General features: G+C 63.8%; 1 protein-coding gene across 3 annotated transcripts in view; it reads left to right on the top strand.

The window, feature by feature from the left end:
* The window catches only part of ARHGAP33 (Rho GTPase activating protein 33), a 67,636-nt gene extending 45,672 nt beyond the window's left edge, over nucleotides 1–21,964 (top strand). For all 3 annotated transcript variants that reach the window (XM_030543341.1, XM_030543340.1, XM_030543339.1), the window contains 11 exons: nucleotides 76–178; nucleotides 536–680; nucleotides 1,962–2,044; nucleotides 2,359–2,466; nucleotides 3,428–3,573; nucleotides 8,340–8,562; nucleotides 8,756–8,853; nucleotides 15,150–15,224; nucleotides 15,598–16,224; nucleotides 18,301–18,653; nucleotides 19,255–21,964. In XM_030543341.1, coding sequence (XP_030399201.1) covers nucleotides 76–178; nucleotides 536–680; nucleotides 1,962–2,044; nucleotides 2,359–2,466; nucleotides 3,428–3,573; nucleotides 8,340–8,562; nucleotides 8,756–8,853; nucleotides 15,150–15,224; nucleotides 15,598–16,224; nucleotides 18,301–18,653; nucleotides 19,255–20,424 — 3,131 coding nt within the window. In that variant the 3' untranslated portion in view covers nucleotides 20,425–21,964. The remainder of the gene's footprint in view (nucleotides 1–75; nucleotides 179–535; nucleotides 681–1,961; nucleotides 2,045–2,358; nucleotides 2,467–3,427; nucleotides 3,574–8,339; nucleotides 8,563–8,755; nucleotides 8,854–15,149; nucleotides 15,225–15,597; nucleotides 16,225–18,300; nucleotides 18,654–19,254) is intronic.
* Nucleotides 21,965–23,038: the final 1,074 nt, after the last annotated feature.

Genomic DNA, 23,038 nt, shown 5'->3' with positions numbered 1-23,038 from the left:
CTCTCGGCCTGGCTTTGGAGGTCTTGATGCTGCCACCCGTCCCCATACCCCCTGCTTATCCCGTGCCTCACACAGTTCCCCAGGTCCTGCGCTGCTGCTCAGAGTTCATCGAGAAGCACGGCATGGTGGATGGGATCTATCGCCTCTCAGGCGTCGCCTCCAACATCCAGAAGCTGCGGTGAGGCCCGGGAATGGGGAGCTGGGGGTGGGCACAGGAGGGGGGGCACATGGCAGGGCACAGGGGAGTGGCAGGCAGTGAGGGGATTAGGGCACGGGAGAGGTGCAGGGTGCAGCGATAGGCAGGGGAGGGTGGGGGGTGCAGGGCACTGTGTGGGGGGGTACCAGACTGGCCCCCAGGGTTAGGGGTGAAGGGGCAGGGCTAGGGATGAAGGGTGTCAGGGTTGAGTGGCAGTGTTGGGAAGCAGAGTGTAGGGAGGCCCAGGAGAGCAGGTTTGGGTGGCTGGGTTAGGGGGCAAGGGGGCAGAGTTTGGGGGCAGGCACTGGCCTCACCATACCCGCTTTCCCCTTTTCCCAGGCACGAGTTTGACAGCGAGCGGGTGCCAGAGCTGGGCCGGGCGACCTACCTGCAGGACATCCACTGTGTGAGCTCCCTGTGCAAGCTCTACTTCCGCGAGCTGCCCAACCCGCTGCTCACCTACCAGCTCTACCACAAGTTCGCGGTGAGCCCGGTCTGCCCGCCTGCCCCCCAACTCCCGCGTTCCCTCCTGCCCCCCCACCCTGCGTGTTAACTCAACCCCCCAACCCGCTGCTCACCTACCAGCTCTACAACAAGTTCGCGGTGAGCCCGGTCTGCCCGCCTGCCCCCCAACTCCCGTGTTCCCTCCTGCCCCCCCACCCCGTGTGTTAACCCAACCCCCCAACCCACTGCTCACCTACCAGCTCTACCACAGGTTCACGGTGAGCCCGGTCTGCCCGCCTGCCCCCCAACTCCCGTGTTCCCTCCTGCCCCCCCACCCCGCGTGTTAACTCAACCCCCCAACCCACTGCTCACCTACCAGCTCTACCACAAGTTCGCGGTGAGCCCGGTCTGCCCGCCTGCCCCCCAACTCCCGTGTTCCCTCCTGCCCCCCCACCCTGCGTGTTAACTCAACCCCCCAACCCGCTGCTCACCTACCAGCTCTACAACAAGTTCGCGGTGAGCCCGGTCTGCCCGCCTGCCCCCCAACTCCCGTGTTCCCTCCTGCCCCCCCACCCCGCTTGTTAACTCAACCCCCCAACCCACTGCTCACCTACCAGCTCTACCACAAGTTCGCGGTGAGCCCGGTCTGCCCGCCTGCCCCCCAACTCCCGTGTTCCCTCCCGCCCCCCCACCCCGTGTGTTAACCCAACCCCCCAACCCACTGCTCACCTACCAGCTCTACCACAAGTTCGCGGTGAGCCCGGTCTGCCCGCCTGCCCCCCAACTCCCGTGTTCCCTCCTGCCCCCCCACCCTGCGTGTTAACTCAACCCCCCAACCCGCTGCTCACCTACTAGCTCTACAACAAGTTCGCGGTGAGCCCGGTCTGCCCGCCTGCCCCCCAACTCCCGTGTTCCCTCCCGTATGCCCACCCTCCATGTTAACCCAACCCCCCAACCCACTGCTCACCTACCAGCTCTACCACAGGTTCGCGGTGAGCCCGGTCTGCCCGCCTGCCCCCCAACTCCCGTGTTCCCTCCCGTATGCCCACCCTCCATGTTAACCCAACCCCCCAACCCGCTGCTCACCTACCAGCTCTACCACAGGTTCGCGGTGAGCCCGGTCTGCCCGCCTGCCCCCCAACTCCCGTGTTCCCTCCCGTACGCCCACCCCCCGTGTTAACCCAACCCCCCAACCCACTGCTCACCTACCAGCTCTACCACAAGTTCGCGGTGAGCCCAGGGCTGCCCCCCTGCCTCCGCATCCCCCCACCCTCACGTTAACACCCGAGCCCCCCCCGATAACAGCCCCTTTGCCCGGCAGGAAGCTGTGGCAGTGCCCGGTGAGGAGGAGCGCCTGGTGCGGGTCCATGATGTCATCCAGCAGCTGCCACCGCCCCACTACAGGTACCTGCCCCACAGGGCCGTGGGGGTTTGGTGCCCCACAGAGCTGTGGGTGACAGCTGGGGGGGTTGGGGTGGTGGGTGACACACAGCGGGGTCAGGGCCCCACGGAGTCATGGGCAACAGCTGGGGGGGTGGGCATGGGTGACGGCTGGCGGGGGAGGTCAGGGGTCCGTGGGTGATGACTGGGGGGTGGTTGAGGGCTAGGGGACCCCAAAGGCTGTGGACAGCAGTTGGAGGGGTCAGGGCCCTGTGGGATTGTGGGTAATTGGAGAACAGGCTGGGGCCAGGTCCCCTCACCAGCTGCCGCCCCCTCAGGACCCTGGAGTTCCTGCTGCGGCACCTGGCGCGGGTGGCCACACACAGCCCAGAAACCAGCATGCACATCAAGAACCTGGCCATCGTGTGGGCCCCCAACCTGCTCCGGTAAGTGCCCCCCCGCCCCCCTCTGGCCCCCAGCCAGCCCTCTGCCCCTGCTACAATCCCCCCAACCTGCTCTGGTAAGTGCCCCCTCAACCCCCCTCTGGCCCCCAGCCAGCCCTCTGCCCCCACTACAACCCCCCCAACCTGCTCTGCTGAGCACCCCCCATCCCTCTCTAGTTCCCCTCCACCCACCCTGCCAGGCCCCCGCACCAGCTACCATCCCCTCAACCTCCAATAAGTGCCTCCGACCCCCACTCTGGCTCCCCTCTGCCCCCCCACCAAGCCCCCGCACCAGCTACCATCCCCCCAACCTGCTCTGGTAAGTGCTCCCCCCAACCCTCTATGGCCCCCCAGCCAGCCCTCTGCCCCTGCTACAATCCCCCCAACCTGCTCTGCTGAGCACCCCCCATCCCCCTCTAGCTCCCCTCCACCCACCCTGCCAGGCCCCCGCACCGGCTACCATCCCCCCAACCTGCTCCGGTAAGTGCCTCCGACCAGGGCTGGCTCCAGGCTACAGCACGCCAAGCGCATGCTAGGGGCCGCACGCCGCAGGGGGGCGCTCTGCCGGTTGCCGGGAGGGTGGCAGGCGGCTCCGGTGGACCTCCCGCAGGCGTGCCTGCAGAGGGTCCGCTGGTCCCGCAGCTCCAGTGGAGCATCCGCAGGCACGCCTGCAGGAGGTCCACCGGAGCCGTGGGACCAGCGAGTGGCAGAGCGCCACCCGCAGCGTGCCACCGTACTTGGGGCGGCGAAATTGCTGGAGCCGGCCCTGCCTCCGACCCCCCTCCGGCTCCCCTCCACCCGCCCTGCCAGGCCCCCACACCAGCTACCATTCCCTTATCCTGCTCCACTGAATTCCTCCCACCAGCCCCCCCATGCTGGCTCCAATCCCTCCAGCCTGCTCTGGTGAGTGCACCCCTGCCAGGCCCCGCGTGCCAGCTCCAATCCGCTCCCCTCTGCCCCCCAGGTCGCTGGAGCTGGAGGCCGTGGGGCTGAGTGGGGCGGAGGCCTTCCACGAGGTGCGGGTCCAGTCCGTGGTGGTGGAGTTCCTGCTCAGCCACGTCCAGGTGCTGTTCAGCGACAAGTTCACCTCCATCGGCAAGGACAGCGCAGGTGGGGCATGCAGGGGGCCATGAGGGGGACGGGGCAGTGGGGGGCGTGGTATAGAGAGGCAGTGTGGGGAAAGGACAGCCGAGCGGGGGCAGCATGTGAGAGGGAACTGCACAGCACAGGCTGGAGGGGCAGTGCTGGGGGCCAGCCTATGGGGAAGCTGGGGGGCAGCGTGGGGTGGCCCTGGGAGTAGCACAGCACAGCCTGGGGGGGAAGTTCAGCCCAAGGGGGCAGCACGGGTATTGGGGAGGCAGAGGGCATGCGGGGGGGCAGCAAGGTGCTCAGTGGTGGGGGGCATACAGAGACTGGCTGGCTGCTGAGCTGTGGGGGTGGGGAACAGGCTCTGCCCTAGAGGAGGCTGGGATCTTTGTCTGCTGCCTTGTTTGTGATGCTGCGCTGCTGGGCACCACCCCCCACCACCACCACTCAGACCTGCTCCCTGGCCCCCAGCAGGGGGTTGGGGTGGGGCTGGGTGGGGGCTGCTGCTCTGAGGGAGGGGTCCTGTTCCCAGTGGCATTGGGCAGGGTGCATGAGGGGGGATGGCCAGCAGCAGGATTTGGGGAGTGGTCTCCTTGCCTCATCCCCCCACCCCCAGATCCAGCTTTGTGCCCTCTCGCTGTCTTGTGTCTTTGGGGGTCTGGCAGGGAGGGGCTCGGGGGGATGGGGGCAGCAAGGGATGGAAGGAGACACCTGAGGGATTCTGAGGGGTAGAGGTGGGGGGAACTGGAGAAGGTTGGCAACAGTGGGGTTTGGAGGGGTGGAGGGGCATTGGGGAGGCTGGGGATAGTGGGGTTTGGGGCGATGGGGCAGTTTGGGGGGTGGGGGGCACGGGGAGGCTGGGTGCAGTGGGGTTTAAGGGGATGGGGCAGTTTGGGGGAAGTGGGGGAATTTGGGGGCAGTGGGTTTGGGGGGACAGTTTGGGGGCAGTGGGGTCTGAGGTCCCTGCAACGTGTCCACCTGGAAGGGACACCCGGGGACCCTCACCCCCCCAAAGGGCCCTGCACCCCCACTCTGCAGTCACAGGGACTCAGCCAGTGTGTGACACAGGAGGTTTATTGGTCGGGGGAAGCACAGTGTAGGAAAGATCTTGTTAGCACAGAAATCAGGAACTTTCAACAGAGTCCATCTGGAGGGGTTGGGGGGACGTCCAGAGCCTTTGGCTCCTCCCCCCCCCTCCCCAGTCCCAAACCAGGAGACTGACCCTTTCAGCTGCCCATTGCCCCCTCTCCTTCCTTTGTCTCTTTTCTGGGCCAGCGGGTCCCGGGTCTCTGGTCTGCACCAGCCCCTCGGGCTGGTTCCTGCAGAGGAGGCGGCCTGGCCATCAGTTGGCAGGATACAGCGTGTGGGCCGTTCTCTGCAGCCCACCAGCAGTCACACCTGCCCTCTAGGGGTCTCTGCAACGATCACACCCCCTTATCCCACCACCTAGGGGAAACTGAGACACACCAGTTTTCAGAGAAAACATTAAGAACATTCCCACTTTGTTACACTGGGGAAGGCTGGAGGCAGTGGAGTTTGGAGGGGTGGGGGGCAGTGGGGCACTGGGGCACTGGGAGAAGTTTGGGGGCAGTGGGGCATGGGGAGCTATTGGGGCAGCCAGTGCCACCCCCCACCACCCCGTGCTTTGCTCCCTGTGTAGCAAGCTGATATGTTCTCCGCAGCTACCCCCGCTGCCCTGCTGCATGTCAGGATCCCAGGCCCAGGGAGAGGGGGCTCTGCTCTGGGCATGGGGGTGCCCCTGGGCTCTGGCGTGCTGCCCCCCCGACCACCCTCTAACCCTGTTCTCTCTCCAGCCCCCCAGCCGGAACCCCGGAAGCTGGCCTGGCCCCCCAAGACCGGCCGGCTGCTCACCCTGCCCGAAGCCCTGAGCAAGGCCCAGAGGGAGCCGGAGACGCAGCAAGATGGGGTGGGGGGTGTGCCGGAGGAACAGAGAGACTGAGGGGGGGGGGACATCCACCCCCCCCGGATCAGATTCATGGACCCAGGCACCCCTCTATCCTGCCCCCTCCCTGTCGCCCATGGGCCCCTCTACCCCCCAGTATCCTGCCCCCTCCCTGCCACCTATGGGTCCCCCTACCCCCCGGTATCCTGACCCCTCCCTGCCACCCACAGGCCCCTCTACATGGGCTGTGGCGTACCGTGGCTCCGTGACCCCACCCCCTGCTCTGGTGCAGTCAGCTGCACCCCCAGATAAGCACTGATCCCAGACTCTGCAGTGGGGAAGTGCCCATAGCAGGGGGTTCTGGTGGCCCAGGTCGCTGGCTGTGGGGCAGGAGCTGGGTGACACAGCTGTCCTTGCATGGGGCCCTATGGGCTCTCAGGGCTGGGGCAGGGTAAGACTGGGTCAGTGCCCACTCGGGCAGGGAGGCTCAGGCCCTGGATTTAACCAGCTCCTGTTGAGAACAATAGAACATTAAATGTCCAGCTGGTAATGCCCCACATTGGTGATACATGGTGCCCGGCACCCAGCGGCTCGCCCTGGGGAGACCACTGGGTGGGGGTGGGGGTGGGGGGCTGATATTGACTGGGCCTGGTGGTGGAGGGACACTGAGCCTGGTGGGAGTGGGGGGTTGCTGAAGTAGGGGGCTGCCAAGGCAGACTGGGGAGGCAGGTGCTACAGGGGCACCGAGACAGGCTGGGGAGGGGGTTGCTGAGCTGGGGGGGGTGCTGGAGGTGCTGGGGAGGGGGGTGCTGAGGTGTGGGGGGTGCCCAGACAAGCTGGGGAGTGCTGGGGCGCACCACGGAAGTCTAGGGGGTGCCAAGGCAGGCTGGGAAAGGGGGTGCTGAGGTGGGAAGGTGCTGAGACAGGCTGAGGAGGGGGGTGCTGGGAGTGCCCAGGCAGGCTGGGAGGCACCGAGACAGGCTAGCCCTGTGGTGGGAGGGAGGGCTGGACAATCCTGCGACCAAATGCAGTGGGGTGTGGAACTTGGGGGGGCCCATAGAGTGCTGGGCCTGGATACTGGGGGTCTGAGGCCGAGGCCAACATGAGCTGCAGTGTGGGGGGGGCAACCTCCCCCCTAACACACACACACCGGGGAAGCTGCTTTCTGTGCCTGACCAGCTGGGACCTGCGGAGCCCTGAGCCCAGCGCCTGGCCATGCTGAGGGGGCTGGGCCCTGCATTGGCACCTGGCTCCCGCCCCTCACCCAGGTAACAACTCCCAGTGCCCAGCTGCGCTGCTGCGTCTCTGCGGAGTCGAGCCTCTCCCTGGCCCGCTCTCCCCATGGGCTCACAGTGCCATCGCTGGTTTCTGTGGTGAGATCCCTGCAGCCTGCCAGGGCGTTAAATCCTGTCCTGCTGCTGGCACAACGGGGCACCATAGTGCTTGGGACTGAGTAGGGGGTGCCATATTGCAGGGAGAGGAGCAGGGGGCGCTGGGCTGCGGGGAGCGGGGTGGGGACTCAGCAGGGGGTGCTGGGCTGCGGGGAGTGGGGCGGAGGCTTGGGGAGCAGGGCAGGGGGCTCAGCAGGGGGTGCTGTGTGCGGGGAGCAGGGTGGGGGCTCAGCAGGGGGCGCTGGGCTGTGGGGAGCGGGGTGGGGGCTCAGCAAGGGGTGCTGGGCTGCGGGGAGTGGGGCAGGGGGCTCAATAGGGGGGCGCTGCGTGCGGGGAGCAGGGCGGAGGCTCAGTAGAGGGTGCTGGGCTGCGGGGAGTGGGGCAGGGGCTCAGGGGGTGCTGTGCTGCGGGGAGGGAGGCGAGGGCTCAGCAGGGGGCACTGGGCTGCGGGGAGAGGGGGCAGGGGCTCAGTAGGGGGTGCAGGGCTGCGGGGAGGGGGGCGAGGGCTCAGCAGGGGGCGCTGGGGAGCGGGGGCGGGGGCTCAGTAGGGGGTGCTGGCTGTGGAGAGGGGGGCGGGGGCTCAGTAGGGGGCACTGGGCTGCGGGGGGCGGGGGCTCAGGGGGTGCTGGGCTGCGGGGAGGGGGGGCAGGGCTCAGTAGGGGGTGCTGGGCTGTGGGGAGCGGAGGCGGGGGCTCAGGGGGTGCTGTGCTGCGGGGAGGGGGGCGGGGGCTCAGTAGGGGGTGCTGGGCTGCGGGGAGTGGGGCGGGGGCTCAGTAGGGGGTGCTGGCTGCGGAAAGGGGGGCGGGGGCTCAGTAGGGGGCGCTGGGCTGCGGGGGGCGGGGGCTCAGGGGGTGCTGTGCTGCGGGGAGGGGGGCGGGGGCTCAGTAGGGGGTGCTGGCTGTGGAGAGGGGGGCGGGGGCTCAGTAGGGGGCGCTGGGCTGCGGGGGGCGGGGGCTCGGGGTGCTGTGCTGCGGGGAGGAGTGCGGGGGCTCAGTGGGTGCTGTGCTGCGGGGGGCGGGGGCTCAGGGGGTGCTGGCTGCGGGGAGGGGGGGCAAGGGCTCAGTAGGGGGTGCTGGGCTGTGGGGAGCGGAGGCGGGGGCTCAGGGGGTGCTGTGCTGCGGGGAGGGGGGCGGGGGCTCAGTAGGGGGTGCTGGGCTGCGGGGAGTGGGGCGGGGGAGCTGCAGAGAGGGGCTCAGTAGGGGGTGCTGGGCTGCGGGGAGCGGGGCGGGGGCTCAGCAGGGGGCGCTGGGCTGCGGGGAGCAGGGAGGGGGCTCAGTAGGGGGTGCTGGGCTGCGGGGAGGGGGGCGGGGGCTCAGTAGGGGGTGCTGGCTGTGGGGAGGGGGGCGAGGGCTCAGTAGGGGGCGCTGGGCTGCGGGGAGTGGGGCGGGGGAGCTGCAGAGAGGGGCTCAGTAGGAGGCTCTGCTGCAGCAAGGGACTGAGATTCTTGTGGGGCAGGCCCAGCTGATCTCCCCCCCGTCTGTGTCCCTGTCCCCCAGGGCGCTCCTGCCTCCCGCGCCCCAAGTCCTTGCTGGGCAGCTGCCCCTCGACCCGCCTGCTCTCGCTGGAGGAGGCCCAGGCCCGGACGCAGGCCCAGGCCCAAGCCCACGCCCAAGCCCAAGCCCAGCACACGGCCCCTGGCCAGTCCAAGAGACCTGAGGCCGAGACCGGACGGGGGCCCCCGGGGAGGCTGCCCCTCGCACTGGGCTCTCCCCATGACAGGTAATGATGCCTTCCCCCACTGGGGTTGCTGGCTCTGGGGTGGAGGCTGGTGAACTCAGGGGGGATGGGGCATGGGGGCCTTTCCCTCCCTAGGGGGTGCTGGCCCCGATCTGGCCCCAGAAAGTGGTGGTCTCGGGGTGTGTGGAATGGGGCCGGCAGGGCCATGGGTTGGGCTGATGCTGTCTCTCCACAGGCGCCAGGCGCGGGGCGGGAGCTGGAAAACCTTCTTTGCCTTGGGCAGGGCACCTGCCATCAGCCACAAGAGAGTGCAGCTTCCGGGCGGGCAGACGGGTGAGTGAGCCCTGCCCCACGCTGCCCCCCAGCCCCACACAACCCCCCTGATTCCTGCCCCACACAGCCCTATGCAGCCCCCCAAGCTTCCCTCAGCCCCATACAGCCTCCCAGCTTACCCCTGCCCCACGTACCCCCCATTTCCAGCCCTGCCCCACAAACTTCCCCCCAGTTCCACACTGACCTCCCAGCCCCATATCTCTCTTCCTCCTGTTCTCTCAGTCTCTTCCCCTGCCCCATGGAGTGGGGATGGGGGGTGTATGTTTGAGTGCTTGCTTGTGTCCATTCCATGCTAGGTGTGCACGTGCCCATGGGCCCAGCTGCCGGAGATTTTTCCCTTGGCAGTATCCATAGGGCCAGCTCTGTGCCCCATATAGCCCTGCACCCATGCACCGGTATATGGGGCATCGCTGGCCCCACACCCCTCATTTCCTCATCTCCCTTTGCGATTCCAAAGTGCTCCAAGCTGCGTAACTTTATAGGTGTTGGATATAGCTGGATCTAGATGTAGTTAGTTAGGTGAGTAATTAGGTTAGATAGTTATGTAAGTGGGGGAATGGTCCCGCTATTATGGGGAACTTTCCTGGCTTATGCACTACCCCAGTGAAATGGGCTAGCGAAAGGATCTGAGTCCTTGCTCCCACTCCTCAGGGGCTCCCCTTCCATCTCCTGTGTGGCAGAGTCCTTGTAACCCCAACAAGGCTGGGCCCAGGGTTCCTGGGGGGCTCGACCCCCAACCTTGTCATGGTCACTTAGGGCAGGGTTTGGGGTGTCCCCACTCCGTGGTGCTCTCTCTGCACTGGATGCTTCCGACCCACTGATCGTTACATACAGTTCAAAGCAAATACAATCTGTTAAAGTGAATCCAATTTAAAAAAATAAGGAAGAAACAGGAAAGGTTAAAGGAAAACCTGTCACCCTGCTCTGTGGCACAGGGACATCACAACCAGCATCTCTGGGACATTCAGTTCGTTCCTCACACGTCCTAGCAGTGCTGCAGGTCGGACACTTGCTCAGGCTTGAGGTGGCAGGACCCTTCTTCCCGGTGTCACTCCCACCCTATTAGGGTTACGATCCCCATCTAAGTCTGGCCTGCCAGGCCTCTTGGCTAGGGGCATCTCCCTGTGCTGGGCCCGCTGCCCAGGGTCCCCCTTGCTCTCCCCAGCTGCTACAGCTCTGCTCCAAGCACAGCATGGGCCCCTGCTCTCTCCTTGGAATATCAGGGTTGGAAGGGACCTCAGGAGGTATCTAGTCCAACCCCCTGCTCAAAGCAGGACCAATCCCCAGACAGTTTTTTGCCTCAGATCCCTAAATGGCTCCCTCAAGGATTGAGCTCACAACCCTGCATTTTGCTGGTCAGTGCTCAAACCACTGAGCTAGCCCTCCCTGCAGAGGATAGTTTTTCACCCCAGCTGGGACGTGAACCCACAAGGTCTGGCTTAGGAAGCCAATGCCTCATCCATTAGGCCACTGGGCCTTAGCTTAGCCCCATTCTGTCTGACCCAGTCAATTCCAGCTCACACAGAGGACAGAACCGCTCTGGCCTCCTGAGTCCCTGATTAGCCTGCCCACCCTGTCAATCAGGCTGACCTATAGCACTGGCCTCTCCCCATTGCCCCTGGGGACTGTCAGTCTCAGGGTCCTGATTTCCCATTGACCCTTCCCCTTTCTTTTGGTACTGGGAGGTAGCCAACCAAAAATCCCACTGAGTTTTAGTAAGGGGACAGTTAGTCCCCTTAGGGACTTTGTCCCCAGCACGGGGCTTGCCCCGTTCCCTGGGATCCCAGCCGTCTGCCATAGACCTATGCCGGTCAGTGAGCCCCACACCAGCTGTCTGAGGTGTCTGGGGGATTCGCACATCAAAGAGAAGTGCCAGATCTGTCAGGGCTTCACAGCACATTCGGAAGAACAGGGCCGTTCATCTCCAAGCCCTTCTCCCAGAGGCGACTCTCAAACAGGCGTCAGAAGCCTCCCACTCCGACACAGCGCTGAGTCCCTCTACCTACGGCGAGCCCCACCGGCGCCGGGTTCCTCCTGGCAGTGACGTCGCCAGGTGGAGGGAACAGGGGGAGCAATCCAAAAAAAAAAAAGGTGTCACCTGCTGCAGCGCTTTTACTCACCCGGTGGCGCTCCGGGTCTTTGGCAGCGGGCCCTTCACTTGCTCTGGGTGTCTTCGGCGGCACTGAAGGTCCCGCTGCCAAAGTGCCGCCAAAGACCCAGAGCGCTGCCGGGTGAGCAAAATAAAAGCACCACAGTGGGTGGCGCCTTTTTTTTTAATCACTCCCCCGAGTGAGTACAAAGGTGCCAGGAAATTGACAAGGTGCCACTTGTGGTCAGTGGGGGAGAGGCTGCTCCCCCTGCTTCCCCCCAGCTATGCTACTGCCTCCCGGCACTGCTCACCATTGCCAGGGCCACCACAACGATAAAACCTGGGACTCCGACCGGGAGGCGTTGCTGGGGAGAGACAGTGCTAACACCTGGGACTCTGACCGGCAGGTGTTGCTGGGGAGACACGGTGCTAACACCTGGGACTCCGGCCACATAGATTCTCCATCCCTCAGCGGCAGAGCCAGGGGCTTTAAATGCTACCGCCCCTCCCCAGCACCCTCGGCTGCCCAGCTAGGCCCTGCACATTGCTCAGGTGGCCGTCAGCAGGCATTCTGAGGGCGGGCCTGAGGCCGGAGTTACAGTCTCATTCCAGGATCTATCCCCCCGTTTGTTTCGGGACCGCCTGTCTCCCTTTCTCCTGCATGGGCCAAGGTCGCCTCGGACTGCTGGGTGCGCAACACCATAGCAGTTGGCTACACCCTGGAGTTTTCCTCCATCTCCCCTTCACACCCCTCTTCCCTGTCCCTCTTCAGGGACCCTTCTCACAAGCAGCTCCTCATCAAGGAGGGGAATTCCCTCCTACGTCTGGGTTCCAGGAAGGAGACATTAGGGGGAAAGGGTTTTACACCCGGTATTTCCTAATCCCAAAGGCCAAAGGGGGCCTCAGACTCATCCTAGGCCTGTGTCACCTCAACAGCTATCTGAAGATGTCAAAGTTCTGCCTGGTCTCCCTGGCCTCCATCATCCCCTCTCTGGATCCAGGAGGCTGGTATGCTGCTCTTGACTTAACGTACGCCTACCTCCATATTTCTATCTTCCATGGCCACAGGAGATTCCCCCATTTGGTGGTGGCACAGCGCCTCTACTAGTTCACGGCACTGCCCTTCAGCCTCTCTTCTGGTCCAAGGGTCTTCACAAAGTGCATGGTGGTGCTGGCTTGAGGTGTCACGGCATTCTAATCTACCCATCCCTTGAGGACTGGCTGGTCAGAGGCAGGTCCTAGGCTCACGTGCAGCACATGTCGGGATCTAGACCTGCATCTCAATGACCAGAAGTCGACTTTGTCCCCCGTTCAGAGAGCAGAGTTTATAGGAGCAGTGTTTGACTCCACCCATGCCAGACCCTACCTGCTGGAGTCCCAATTCTGGGCATGTCAGAGCCCAGTCGCTCACAGCCACCCAGGTATGCCACCAGCAGCTGGGTCACATGGCGGCATGTACCGACGTGGAGCAACATGCACGGCTGTGGCTCAGTCTCCAGATGTGGCTGGAATCAGTCTTCTCACAACTTGGAGCTAATGCTTACAGTTCTGTCGAACGTTCTGTCATCTCTGGCTTGGTGCCCAGCCCTGCGAGCTGTTCTGGATGAGGTCCCCTTCATAGCTTCACTCCCATCAGTAACACTGGTCTCTGATGTGTTAGATCAAGGGTGGGGGGCCCAGCCTGGCAGCTGCAGTACCCAAGGTCTCTGGTTCTCTTCACAGAAAGGCCAGGGAGCTCAGGGCGATACGCTCAGCTTGCCATGCATTCCTCCCTATCTAAGGGGCAGAGTGGTGCAGATCTTGACGGACAATACAGCAGCAATGTTCTTCAACAAGCAAGATGGAGCCTGCACGTCTGCCCTGTGTCAAGAGGCTCTTCGCCTGTGGGACTTGTGCGTGCAGCAGGCTGGTCATCTCTAGGCTTTGCACCTCTCGGGTGTCCAGAACACGCGGGCGGATCTCCTCAGCAGGTACTTCTCCTCTCACCATGAGTGGTCACTCCACCCAAAGGTTGTCAGCACGATCTCCCCCAAATGGGGGACTCCCCAGGTGCAACTATTCGTGGCCACTCAGACGTGTCACCAGTTGTGCTCATTTTACGGGCTAGCCAGCGGCTCCCTGCCTTCCCGGCTTTCCTGTGCCCTTGGATGGGGCCCTGCTGTTCGCCTTCCCGGCTTTTCTGCGCCCTTGGATGGGGCCCTGCTGTTCGCCTTCCCGGCTTTCCTGCGCCCTTGGATGGGGCCCTGCTGTTCGCCTTCCCGGCTTGCCTGCGCACTTGGATGGGGCCCTGCTGTTCGCCTTCCCGGCTTTCCTGTGCCCTTGGATGGGGCCCTGCTGTTCGCCTTCCCGGCTTTCCTGCGCACTTGGATGGGGCCCTGCTGTTTGCCTTCCCGGCTTGCCTGCGCACTTGGATGGGGCCACGCCGTACACCTTCGCACTGATACTCCCAGTTCACAAGGTCCTAGGAACAAAGCGAAGGGCATCCTGGTAGCTCCTGCCTGGCCACGGTTGTTTTGGTTCGGCAGCTTTCGGATCTCTCAATGGCAACCCCACTAGAGGTCCCGCTTCGCCCAGACTTGCTCTCACAGCACCAAGGCTGTCTGCTCCATCTGAGCCTAGCCTCACTGCATCTGATGGCATGGCTGAACACAGAGGAGCAGGCCTGCTCGGAGCTACAGTTGAGTAGCAGGAAGCCCTCCACCAAGACGACCTGGTCAGGTGGAAGCGCTTCATCTACTAAGGGCCGCGGATCGAGGTCTTTCTTCCTCCCGGTCATTGCTACAATCCATCTTGGAATACCTGTGCCTCCTCACGCACCAGGGCCTGGCAATCAGGGTTCTCTTGTCGTCCATCTCAGCCTTTGACTCTCTGATCCAGGGCAGGTCAATCTTGGTTCCTGACATGACGATCAGGTTCCTGAAGGGTCTGGAGAAGCCATAGCCACAGGTTTGGGATCCCATCCCTCCTTGGGACCTAAACCTGGTGCTAGCGAGGCTCATGGGTCCCCCTTTCGAGCTGCTGACATTGTGTTCTCTGCTGCTCCTCTTATGGGAGGTTTCCTTCCTGGCGGTGATCACGTCCGCCCACAGGGTCTCCAAGATTAGAGCGTTGACGTCAGCACCCCCTTACATGGTGTTTTACGAGGACGAGGTCCAGCTGAGCCCCCACCCTGCCTTCTTACCTAAGGTGGTGTCACAGTTCACAATAATCAGGACCTCTTCCTACCAGGTTTCTCCCTGAAGGTGAACAAGGAGCATCGGTCACACTGTATGAATGCTAGGCAGGCCTTAGCCTTCTGCATTGAGGGGACCAAACCCTTCCGTAAATCAACGCAGTTCCTCGTCGCAGGGCGGACAGGATGAAAGGTTTGCCTGTGTCCACTCAGAGAAGCTCCTTGTGGATAACCGCCTGTATCAGGCTCTGCTGTGAGCAAGCAGAGGTGTCACTGCTGGCCATCCAGCCTGCCCATTCCACAGAGCGCACACTTTGTCAGCAGCCTTCCTCACACAGGTATCCGGGATATCTGCAGAGCCGCCTCTGGTCTTCGGTCCATATGCCATCAGCCAGCAGGCCCAGGATGAGGCCAGCTTCGCAGAGCCGTGTTGCAAGCAGCACGTCCATGAAATCAGAGCCCACCTCCAGGGATACCACTTGGGAGTCACCTAACTTGGAATTGACACAAGCAAACACTTGAAGAAGAGGAAACGGTACCTCCCTCTCATAACTGCTGTTCTTCGATGCGTTGCTCACGTCCATTCCGCAACCTGCCCTCCTGCCCCTCTGGCAGAGTTGTTGGCAAGAAGGAGCTGAGGGGGTGCAGGACTGGCAGTGCCCCATATACCGGTGCATGGGCACGGGACTCCAGGGGGCACCAGAGCCGGCCCTACAGATACTGCTAACGGAAAAATCTCCAGCAGCCGGGCCTGTGGGCGCGTGCACACCTAGCATGGAATGGACACGAACAACACATCTCAAGGAGCAACAGTTACAGAAGGTAGGGAACCGTTTTTTCTGGGGGAAGAAAGGAGTGTTGAGGGGCCTGTCTGGGGTGTTCCCGGGAGCAGAGGTGGGGACAGGGCAGTGCTGAGGGCAGGAGAGGTGGGAGTAGAGGATGTCAGTGGGGTCCAGGCAGGGGATCGATACAGGGGTGGAGGGCTGTGGGAGGGATAGTGGGGCTGATATTCTCCCCCCTCCCCTCTCCCTGCAGGGCTCCTGGCCGACACTGTCACACTGCGATCCGCCAAGAGTGAGGAGTCACTCACGTCCCAGTCCAGCACCGCGGGTATGAGGGGCAGCGCCAGGGGCGGGAGGGGACGTTCAGGGGGAAGCCAAACCCAGAGGTGGCTGCGTCTCTGTGCCGGGTGAGCTGTCCCCGTGCAGCGTTGTGTACAGCTGTTCCCCAGCTGCCCCATCCCAGAGGTGACTGTGTCCAGCGTTGTGTACAGCAGTTCCCCAGCTGCCCCATCCCAGAGGTGACTGTGTCCCAGTGCAGGGCGAGCAGTCCCTGTACAGTGGGGTGTGTGGGAGGGGACGTTCCTGGATTCCCTGCCCCAGAGGTGGCTGCATCTCAGCCAGGTGGCATTATGTGTGGCTGTTCCCCAGCTGCCTGCTATGTCAGGGTTGTTTACGCTGCAGTTTGTCCATCTGTCCCCAAGGCCTGCAAAAACTGACCCGCCTGCGGCGCCCACGCTCCAGCAGCGACGCCTTCCCAGCCCTGCCTGCTGCCCTCCCTGGGACCCCGCAAGACTCCCTCAAGCCCTGCCGCTCCTGCGAGTCGCTCAGCTCCTCGGCCTCCGGCGGCTGCAGCGAGAACCTGGCACCCCGTCACCGCGCCTCCCTCTGGCTGGACGATGAGGGCGAGCTGGACTCGCAACCAGACCTCAGCCCCCCCGGCTCCCTGGACTTGGACCTGCTCCCCTTCCAGCGCAGCCCCCCCCGGCGCCCCTCGCTCTCTGAGGCCTCTGACTCGGCCTCCAGCCCTGCCCACCTTCCCTTCACCTGCAGGGTGGCCCGGGCGCTGTCACCCCGCGGCCCGGAGCCCCCCACGGCTGCCCTGGAGATCTCGGAGCCCGTGGCCATCTCGCTGCCCGCCAAGGTGCTGGAGATGCTGGGGGGGGGCCAGGCTGGGGGTGTGTTGAGGTCCGGACGGCACCGGGGGACGCGCAGCCCCCCACACATGATCTCCCGGCTGCTGCAGACTGGTGACGGGATGCTGACTGACAGCTGCCAGCGTGAAGTGCAGCGCAAACTAACCCGAGCCGAGAGTGGGAGCCTGGCCCAGAGTGAGTGCACCAAAACCTCCCAGCCCCCTCCAAAACTTCCCCACCGCCAAAACCTCCCAGCCCCCTCCAAAACTCCCCCTCTGCCAAAACCTTCCAGCCCCCTCCAGAACTCCCCCCCTGCCAAAACCTTCCAGCCCCCTCCAGAACTGCCCCCCTGCCAAAACCTTCCAGCCCCCTCCAGAACTGCCCCCCGCCAAAACCTCCCAGCCCCCTCCAAAACTTCCCCCCCGCCAAAACCTCCCAGCCCCCTCCAAAACTCCCCCCCTGCCAAAACCTTCCAGCCCCCTCCAGAACTCCCCCCCCTGCCAAAACCTTCCAACCCCCTCCAGAACTCCCCCCTGCCAAAACCTCTCAGCCCCCTCCAGAACTGCCCCCCTGCCAAAACCTTCCAGCCCCCTCCAGAACTCCCCCCCGCCAAAACCTTCCAACCCCCTCCAGAACTCCCCCCCCTGCCAAAACCTTCCAGCTCCCTCCAGAACTCCCCCCTGCCAAAACCTCCCACCCCCCTCCAGAACTCCCCCCCCTGCCAAAACCTCTCAGCCCCCTCCAGAACTCCCCCCTGCCAAAATCTCCCAGCCCCCTCCAAAACTCCCCCCCCTGGCAAAACCTTCCAGCCCCCTCCAGAACTGCCCCCCTGCCAAAACCTCCCACCCCCCTCCTGGACTCCCCCCCACGAACACCTCCCAGCCTCCTCCAGAACTCCCCACCCACCAAAACCTCCCAGCTCCCTTCAGAACTCCCCCCCGCCAAAACCTCGCAGCCCCCTCCAGAACTACCCCCCCCGCCAAAACCTCCCAGCCCCCTTCAGAACTACTCCCTGCCAAAACCTCCCAACCCGCTAAACTACCCTCCCGCCAAAACCTCCCAGCCCCCTCCAGAACTCCCTCCCCACCAAAACCTCCCAGCCCCCTCCAGGACTCCCCCCCACGAAAACCTCCCAGCCTCCTCCAGAACTCCCCGCCCACCAAAACCTCCCAACCCCTTCCAGAACTGCCCCCCTGCCAAAACCTCCCAGCCCCCTCCAGAACTCCCCCCCCACCGGAACCTCCCAGCCCCCTGCAGAACTCCCCCCTCAAAACCTCCCAGCCTCCTCCAGAACTCCCCACCCACCAAAACCTCCCAGCTCCCTTCAGAACTATCCCCCCGCCAAAACCTCGCAGCCCCCTCCAGAACTCCCCCCCACCAAAACCTCCCAGCCCCCTCCAGAACTCCCCCCCACCTTAATCTCCTAGCCCCCTCCAGAACTCCCCGCCAGCCAGAACACTCCCCTGCCACCAGAACCTCCCAGCCTCCTCCAGAACTCCCCCCCGCCAAAACCTCCCAGCCCCCTCCAGAACTCCTCGCCTGCCAAAACCTCCCAGCCCCCTCCAAAACTCCCCCCCGCCAAAACCTTCCAGCCCCCTCCAGAACTCCCCCCCGCCAAAACCTCCCAGCCCCCTCCAGAACTCCCCCCCTGCCAAAACCTCCCAGCCCCCTCCAGAACTCCCCCCCGCCAAAACCTTCCAGCCCCCTCCAGAACTCCCCCCTGCCAGAGCCTCCCAGCCCCCTCCAGAACTCCCCCCTGCCAAAACCTTCCAACCCCCTCCAGAACTCCCCCCCAAAACCTCCCAGCCCCCTCCAGAACTCCATGCCAGCTGGAAATTCCCCCCCTCCCCAGGAGCTCCCAGCCCCATCCAGAACCCCCCGCCATCCACAACCCCCCTGCCAGAACCTCCCAGCCCCAGCCAGATCTTACCCAGCCAGACCCCCGCCATCCAGAATCCCATGGCTGCCCCCCCGCCACCCCCCAGCCGGACCCCTCCAGCCGGATTCGCCAGCTAGAACCCCCTCAGCTGGAACCCCCAGTCAGAACTGCCCAGCCAGCCCCCTCCCCCAAACGGAACCCCCCATGTCCCCTGCTGGGGGAGTTGGGGAGCACGCAACAATGCCCCAGCCTCCTACAGCACCTCCTGCTGGGCGAGGCCAGGGCTGGAGTAGCCGGGAGCTCCCCACACAGCCAGCAGCCAGCCCCAACCCCCTGCAGCGCCCCCTGCTGGTGTGGCACTGACCACCCTCTTTTCTCCTCTCCCCCTTCAGGTCCTGAGTCGGAGGCTTCCCCCCCACGGCCCGGGGCGCTGTGCCTGTTTCGGCACGTGCCGCCCCCACCGCCCCCAAAGAACCCAGCCCGGCTGATGGCACTGGCGCTGGCAGAGAGCGCACACCGGGCCGCCCAGCAGCAGCAGGGGGGGCCACACAGCAAGCAGCAGGCCCAGTTCCGGCGCTCCCTGTCCCTGGAAGGTGGCGGGGAGGGGGCAGCGATGGGACCGGGCACCCTGTACTCTGTGGTGTGCCCTGGCCCTGCTGCCCAGCTCCCTGGCCCCTCTCTGCAGCGCCAGCAGAGTGAGGGGGAACCCCGGAGCCAGCGTCAGGAGCGGGGAGGGGGCCCCCAGGTGAGTGGGGGGAGCGGGGGAGGGGGAAGGATTGCTGGTGGGGGGGTTGGGCGGGAGGGAGTTAGCGGCATTGGACGCTTAGGGTGTGTGTGGGGGAATTGGTGGCTGGGTTGGGGTAGGGGGGGTTTGCCAGTTTGAACAAGGGGGATTTGGGGGGCCTGGGAGGAGGGCAGGTAGGTGGTGAGGTTTGGGGGGTTGTGGAGACAGTGGGGGGCAGTCATGGGGGCAGATAGGCAGTCAGGTTGGGGTGAGGTTTGGTGGCTGTGGAGAGTCAGTGGGGTTGCGGCTGGATGGAGGAATGGGGGTGCAGTGGGTGGGCTACAGTGAGGGAATTAGGTGATTGTTGATGGATGGGGAGATTGCGGGGGCTGCAGCAGGGGCAGTTTGAAGGGTTGTGGTTGGGTGAGGGGACTGGGTGGGATTGTGGGTTCAGTGGGAGGGACTGGGAGATTGGGGTGCAGTGGCAGGGTTTGGGGGTACAGTGGGCTGCTGAGGTTGGGGCTGTGATGGAAGGCTGGGGGGTCAACTGGAAGGGGGACTGTGTGTGTGTGTGTGTGTGTGTGAGCCCCCACTCACTAATCCTCCTTCTCTCTCCCTATAGGTCACATTGGCCAAGGCCTCTGCCCTGGGTCGGGAGGGGGGCAGGGCCAGCTTGGCAGCCCCTCCCCACTACAGCAAAGCCCCTCCCAACACCCACCACTGGGGCCCCGAACCCCACCTGCCCTGCCAGACCCAGCCGCTGCCCTTCCCCCGAGCGCTGGACCCTGCCCCCCAACACCCACAGGCCCCATTCAAGCCCCAAGCCCCCCTACGCTTCCACCCCCCACCTGCAACCTGTCTCAACACCATCCCCCCATGGCTGGGCCCCCCCTGTGCTGCCCTTCCAGAGCCACAGCTGCACCAGCGCCACCACTTCCTAGCTCCCCGCCCCCCCGGTACTGCCACCCCTCCCCGGCGCCCGCTGCTGGAGCCCGCAGCCGAGAACCTGTACTACGAGATCGTCCCAGAGCCGCCAGTGTACCGGCCCTGGCCTCTGGGCCCCCCACACCCTCTGGCACCCCCTGAGTACCTGGCCGCCCTCAATGCCTCCTACGGCGTCTTCCAGCAGCCCAGGCCCGGCCCCTCGGCCCCAACACCACCCCTCTGGGCCATCTTCGAGGATGGGCACGTCCGCTACAAGCCACCAGAGCCAGTCTACGTCAACGTCCCCTTTGCTGGTCCTGCGGCAGGGCCAGAGGCCGGGGGGCACCGCCGCGGCAGGGCCAGCCCCTCCTCGTCCTCCACCTCGTCCTCCCCTCCACTGGACGGCGGGCACCTGCGCAGCCGCTCTGACCCTGGCGCTGCCCGCGCCGCCCTGCGCCGCCCCCCGGTGCCAGCCCTGCCGCAGAAACAGAGGCAGGGCCTGCAGGCAGCACCAGGCTGGGCCTACAGACCGCCAGCGGTGCCGGGACTTTACCGCCAGCTACTAGATGTGCTGCCCTGTGGCAGCACCATGCTGCGGTTCTACCGCCCAGCACCACCTGGCTGGGAGCGGGCCACCGCCTGCACCCCGCCCTTTACTACCTACGCTGAGCCCTCGCCCCGGCCTCCTGCCCTCGTCAGCCCTGGCCTGGTGGACAGTTGCCGGCTGGGGCCCTACTCCCCCTATGCTGAGCACCTGCCCCCCCAGTATGGCAATGTGGAGAGGAAGGAGGGGCCTCCCCCACCGCCCACCTGCCTGGCTCCCAACTGGACAGTGTGCTCTGAGGGGCAGACTCGGAGCTACTGCTGAGGGGGGGCCCAGGCTGGACCACGAGGGACCCTGGCTGGGGGGCTGGAGGACCTGTGTTGAGCTCCCCAAGTGCTGACACCCCCTCCCTCGTTGGGTGCAGGATCTGAGCATTGGCTGGGGACCATTGCTGAGACAGTTGGGCTGTGACATCACGGGAGGCCCCAGTGATGTCACCCGAAGTCTGTATGACATGCCTGAGCTGCTGCAGGGCTGGAGTGATATCACACTGGGATCATCAATGGCAGGAGGATGGGCGCTGTGACATCACAATGAGGCCACCAATGGCAACAGGACTGGTACAGCGACGTCGCTACAAGGCCATCAATGGTGGGATGAACCTGATGTGACAGCAGCCCAACTGCATTGCTGCGCCCCAATGATGTAACAGCTGCTCTCCAATGACCTCAGGGCCCCTTAGTGACATCACCGCATCCCATATGACATCACTGGGCCACAGTTGCCATCACAACCAGTATGCATCATTGCCCACTTTGGCTAGGCCTTCACCTACTAATAGGAACCGCCTCAGTGTGACATAGGGAGGGGGCACTGGTGACATCAGCAGAACCATGAATGACATCACTACCCCGGGGACCAGTGTGGGGCATAAAACTCTTGGGGTCTTACCCTGCTGCCAGCTCTAGTAATAGGGGGACCCTCCCTGCCCCCCTGTGGGTGGGACAGGGGGGCTGTTCTATAAAGTTTTTAAAGCTGAGCAAGATTTCTAATGTTTTAACCCTTCATTAACCCAATTAAAACACCCCCACCCTGAGATGGGATCCCAGGGGGCAGTACCAAGTGGAGGGGAGGGAGGCTAAAGGGAAAAAATCTCTTACCCAGCCTGCCTGTCTGACCTCCGTGGTCTGCATGCCCCATGGGCAGGGGTAGGGGCATACTTAGGCTGGGGGGGGGTGTATGTATCTGGCTAGACTAGGGGTGTGCCTGCTGCCCCCTGCTGGAGGAGCTGAGCCCTGCTTGGGAGGTGTGATGGTTGGTGCTTGGTTGTGTTGTGTGGCTGTAGTTGTCTGGTTGTGGCAGTACCACAGTGTATGTGTGGGGGTATGTTATGGGGTAGCTGAAGGTGTTGGGGCGGCACCCCCTGTTGATCCTCCCAGTGGCTGAGAGGGGTGATTGCTGGTGGTGGGTGGCATCTGACTGATTTTATTGCACTAACTCCCATTGTGACTTTGGGGGGGTCCCCTGGGAGTTATGACCCCCCATACCCTGTACCCCCCACCCACATGATAAAGGGGCGGTGCTGTGACCAATTGGGCGCAGTGTGGGTGGGTTTGTCCTGGGAGTTCTGACCTCTCCCAATATCCTAACCCTATAACCCACCCCCTGCCAAAGTCCTACAGATTGGGGTAGGGGCTAATCCTGGTTCACCTAATTCAGCCCCATCCCCACTGCAGGGTCCTGGGGTGCTGCTGTGACTGTTCCCCTGGTGAGTGTATCTGTTGAAGATCCTGCCCTCCCCCCATTCTGTACTAAATGGTTTAAACCAACCCCATTAACTAATAAAGACAAAAACAAAAAACAACCAAGCTGCCCATGTAGTTCCTCCTCTTCAGAACACAAGAACTCGAGGTCACTCACTGCAATTCATCGGCAGCAGGTTTTAAACAAGCCAAAGGAAAGCAACTTCACACAGCGCCTAGTCAACCTGTGGAACTCCTTGCCTGAGGATGTTGTGAAGGCCAAGACCACAACAGGGTTCAGGAAAGGTCCATCAATGGCTACTAGGATGGGCAAGGATGGTGTCCCTAGGCTCTTTGCCAGAAGCTGGGATTGGGCAACAGGGAATGGATCACTTGATAGTTACCTGTTCTGTTCACTTCCTCGGGGGCACCTGCCATTGGCCGCTGGCGGAAGGCAGGATACTGGGCTAGATGGACCTTGGGTCTGACCCAGTCTGGCTGTTCTTATGTTCTTCAATTTGGGGGTGGGGGCTGTAAGCCAGGGCTCCTGAGTTCTGTCCCCAGCTCTGGGAATGGGATTGAGTGATTGGTTGGGGGTGGGGGCTGGGAGCCAGGATTCCTGGGTTCCATCCCCAACTCTGGGAGGGGAGTGGGGTCTAGCAGGTTAGAGTGGGGCTGAGTGTGATGGAGTGAGCATTCAGTTCCTCCATATGCTACATTGCTAACTAGGTGATGGGACAAGGTGAGTGCCTTGCTGCTCAGCCCCAGTGTGATGGATGCTCAGCTCGGTGGGGCTGGGCCCGCTCTGGGGGTACACATCTCCCTTGTGGTCCCACAGGCAGAGTTGCTGGAGGGAGCCCCCAGTGAGGAGCAGGCAGCTGGAGGCCCCAGGGTTCAGTCCCAGGGGATGGAGAAGCCAAGTGGCTTCCCCTGGTGACAGAGAGAAACCATAAGGGGGGCTGGCCCACAGCTGCCCACCCCAAAGGCACCAGGCCTGCAGAGCTGTGACAGGTGGTTGCAGGCAGCAGTGGCTGGATGGATGCTGAAGGGACTGGCAGCCAGAAATTGCCTGTAGCCAGCGCCCCCAGCTGGACTGGGAGTAAGGGGCAGGCCCGGGGAGGCTCAGTAAGGTGCAGCCGATTGCACAAAAAGGGTGATTGCTCTGAGAAGCAGGTTCCAGGCCCAAGTGTGGCGGG

The sequence above is a fragment of the Gopherus evgoodei genome, unplaced genomic scaffold (assembly GCF_007399415.2).
Source record: "Gopherus evgoodei ecotype Sinaloan lineage unplaced genomic scaffold, rGopEvg1_v1.p scaffold_31_arrow_ctg1, whole genome shotgun sequence".
NCBI lineage: Eukaryota > Metazoa > Chordata > Testudines > Testudinidae > Gopherus > Gopherus evgoodei.
Note: the sequence above shows the minus strand (reverse complement) of the source record. Positions and strands in the feature narration are given on the sequence as shown.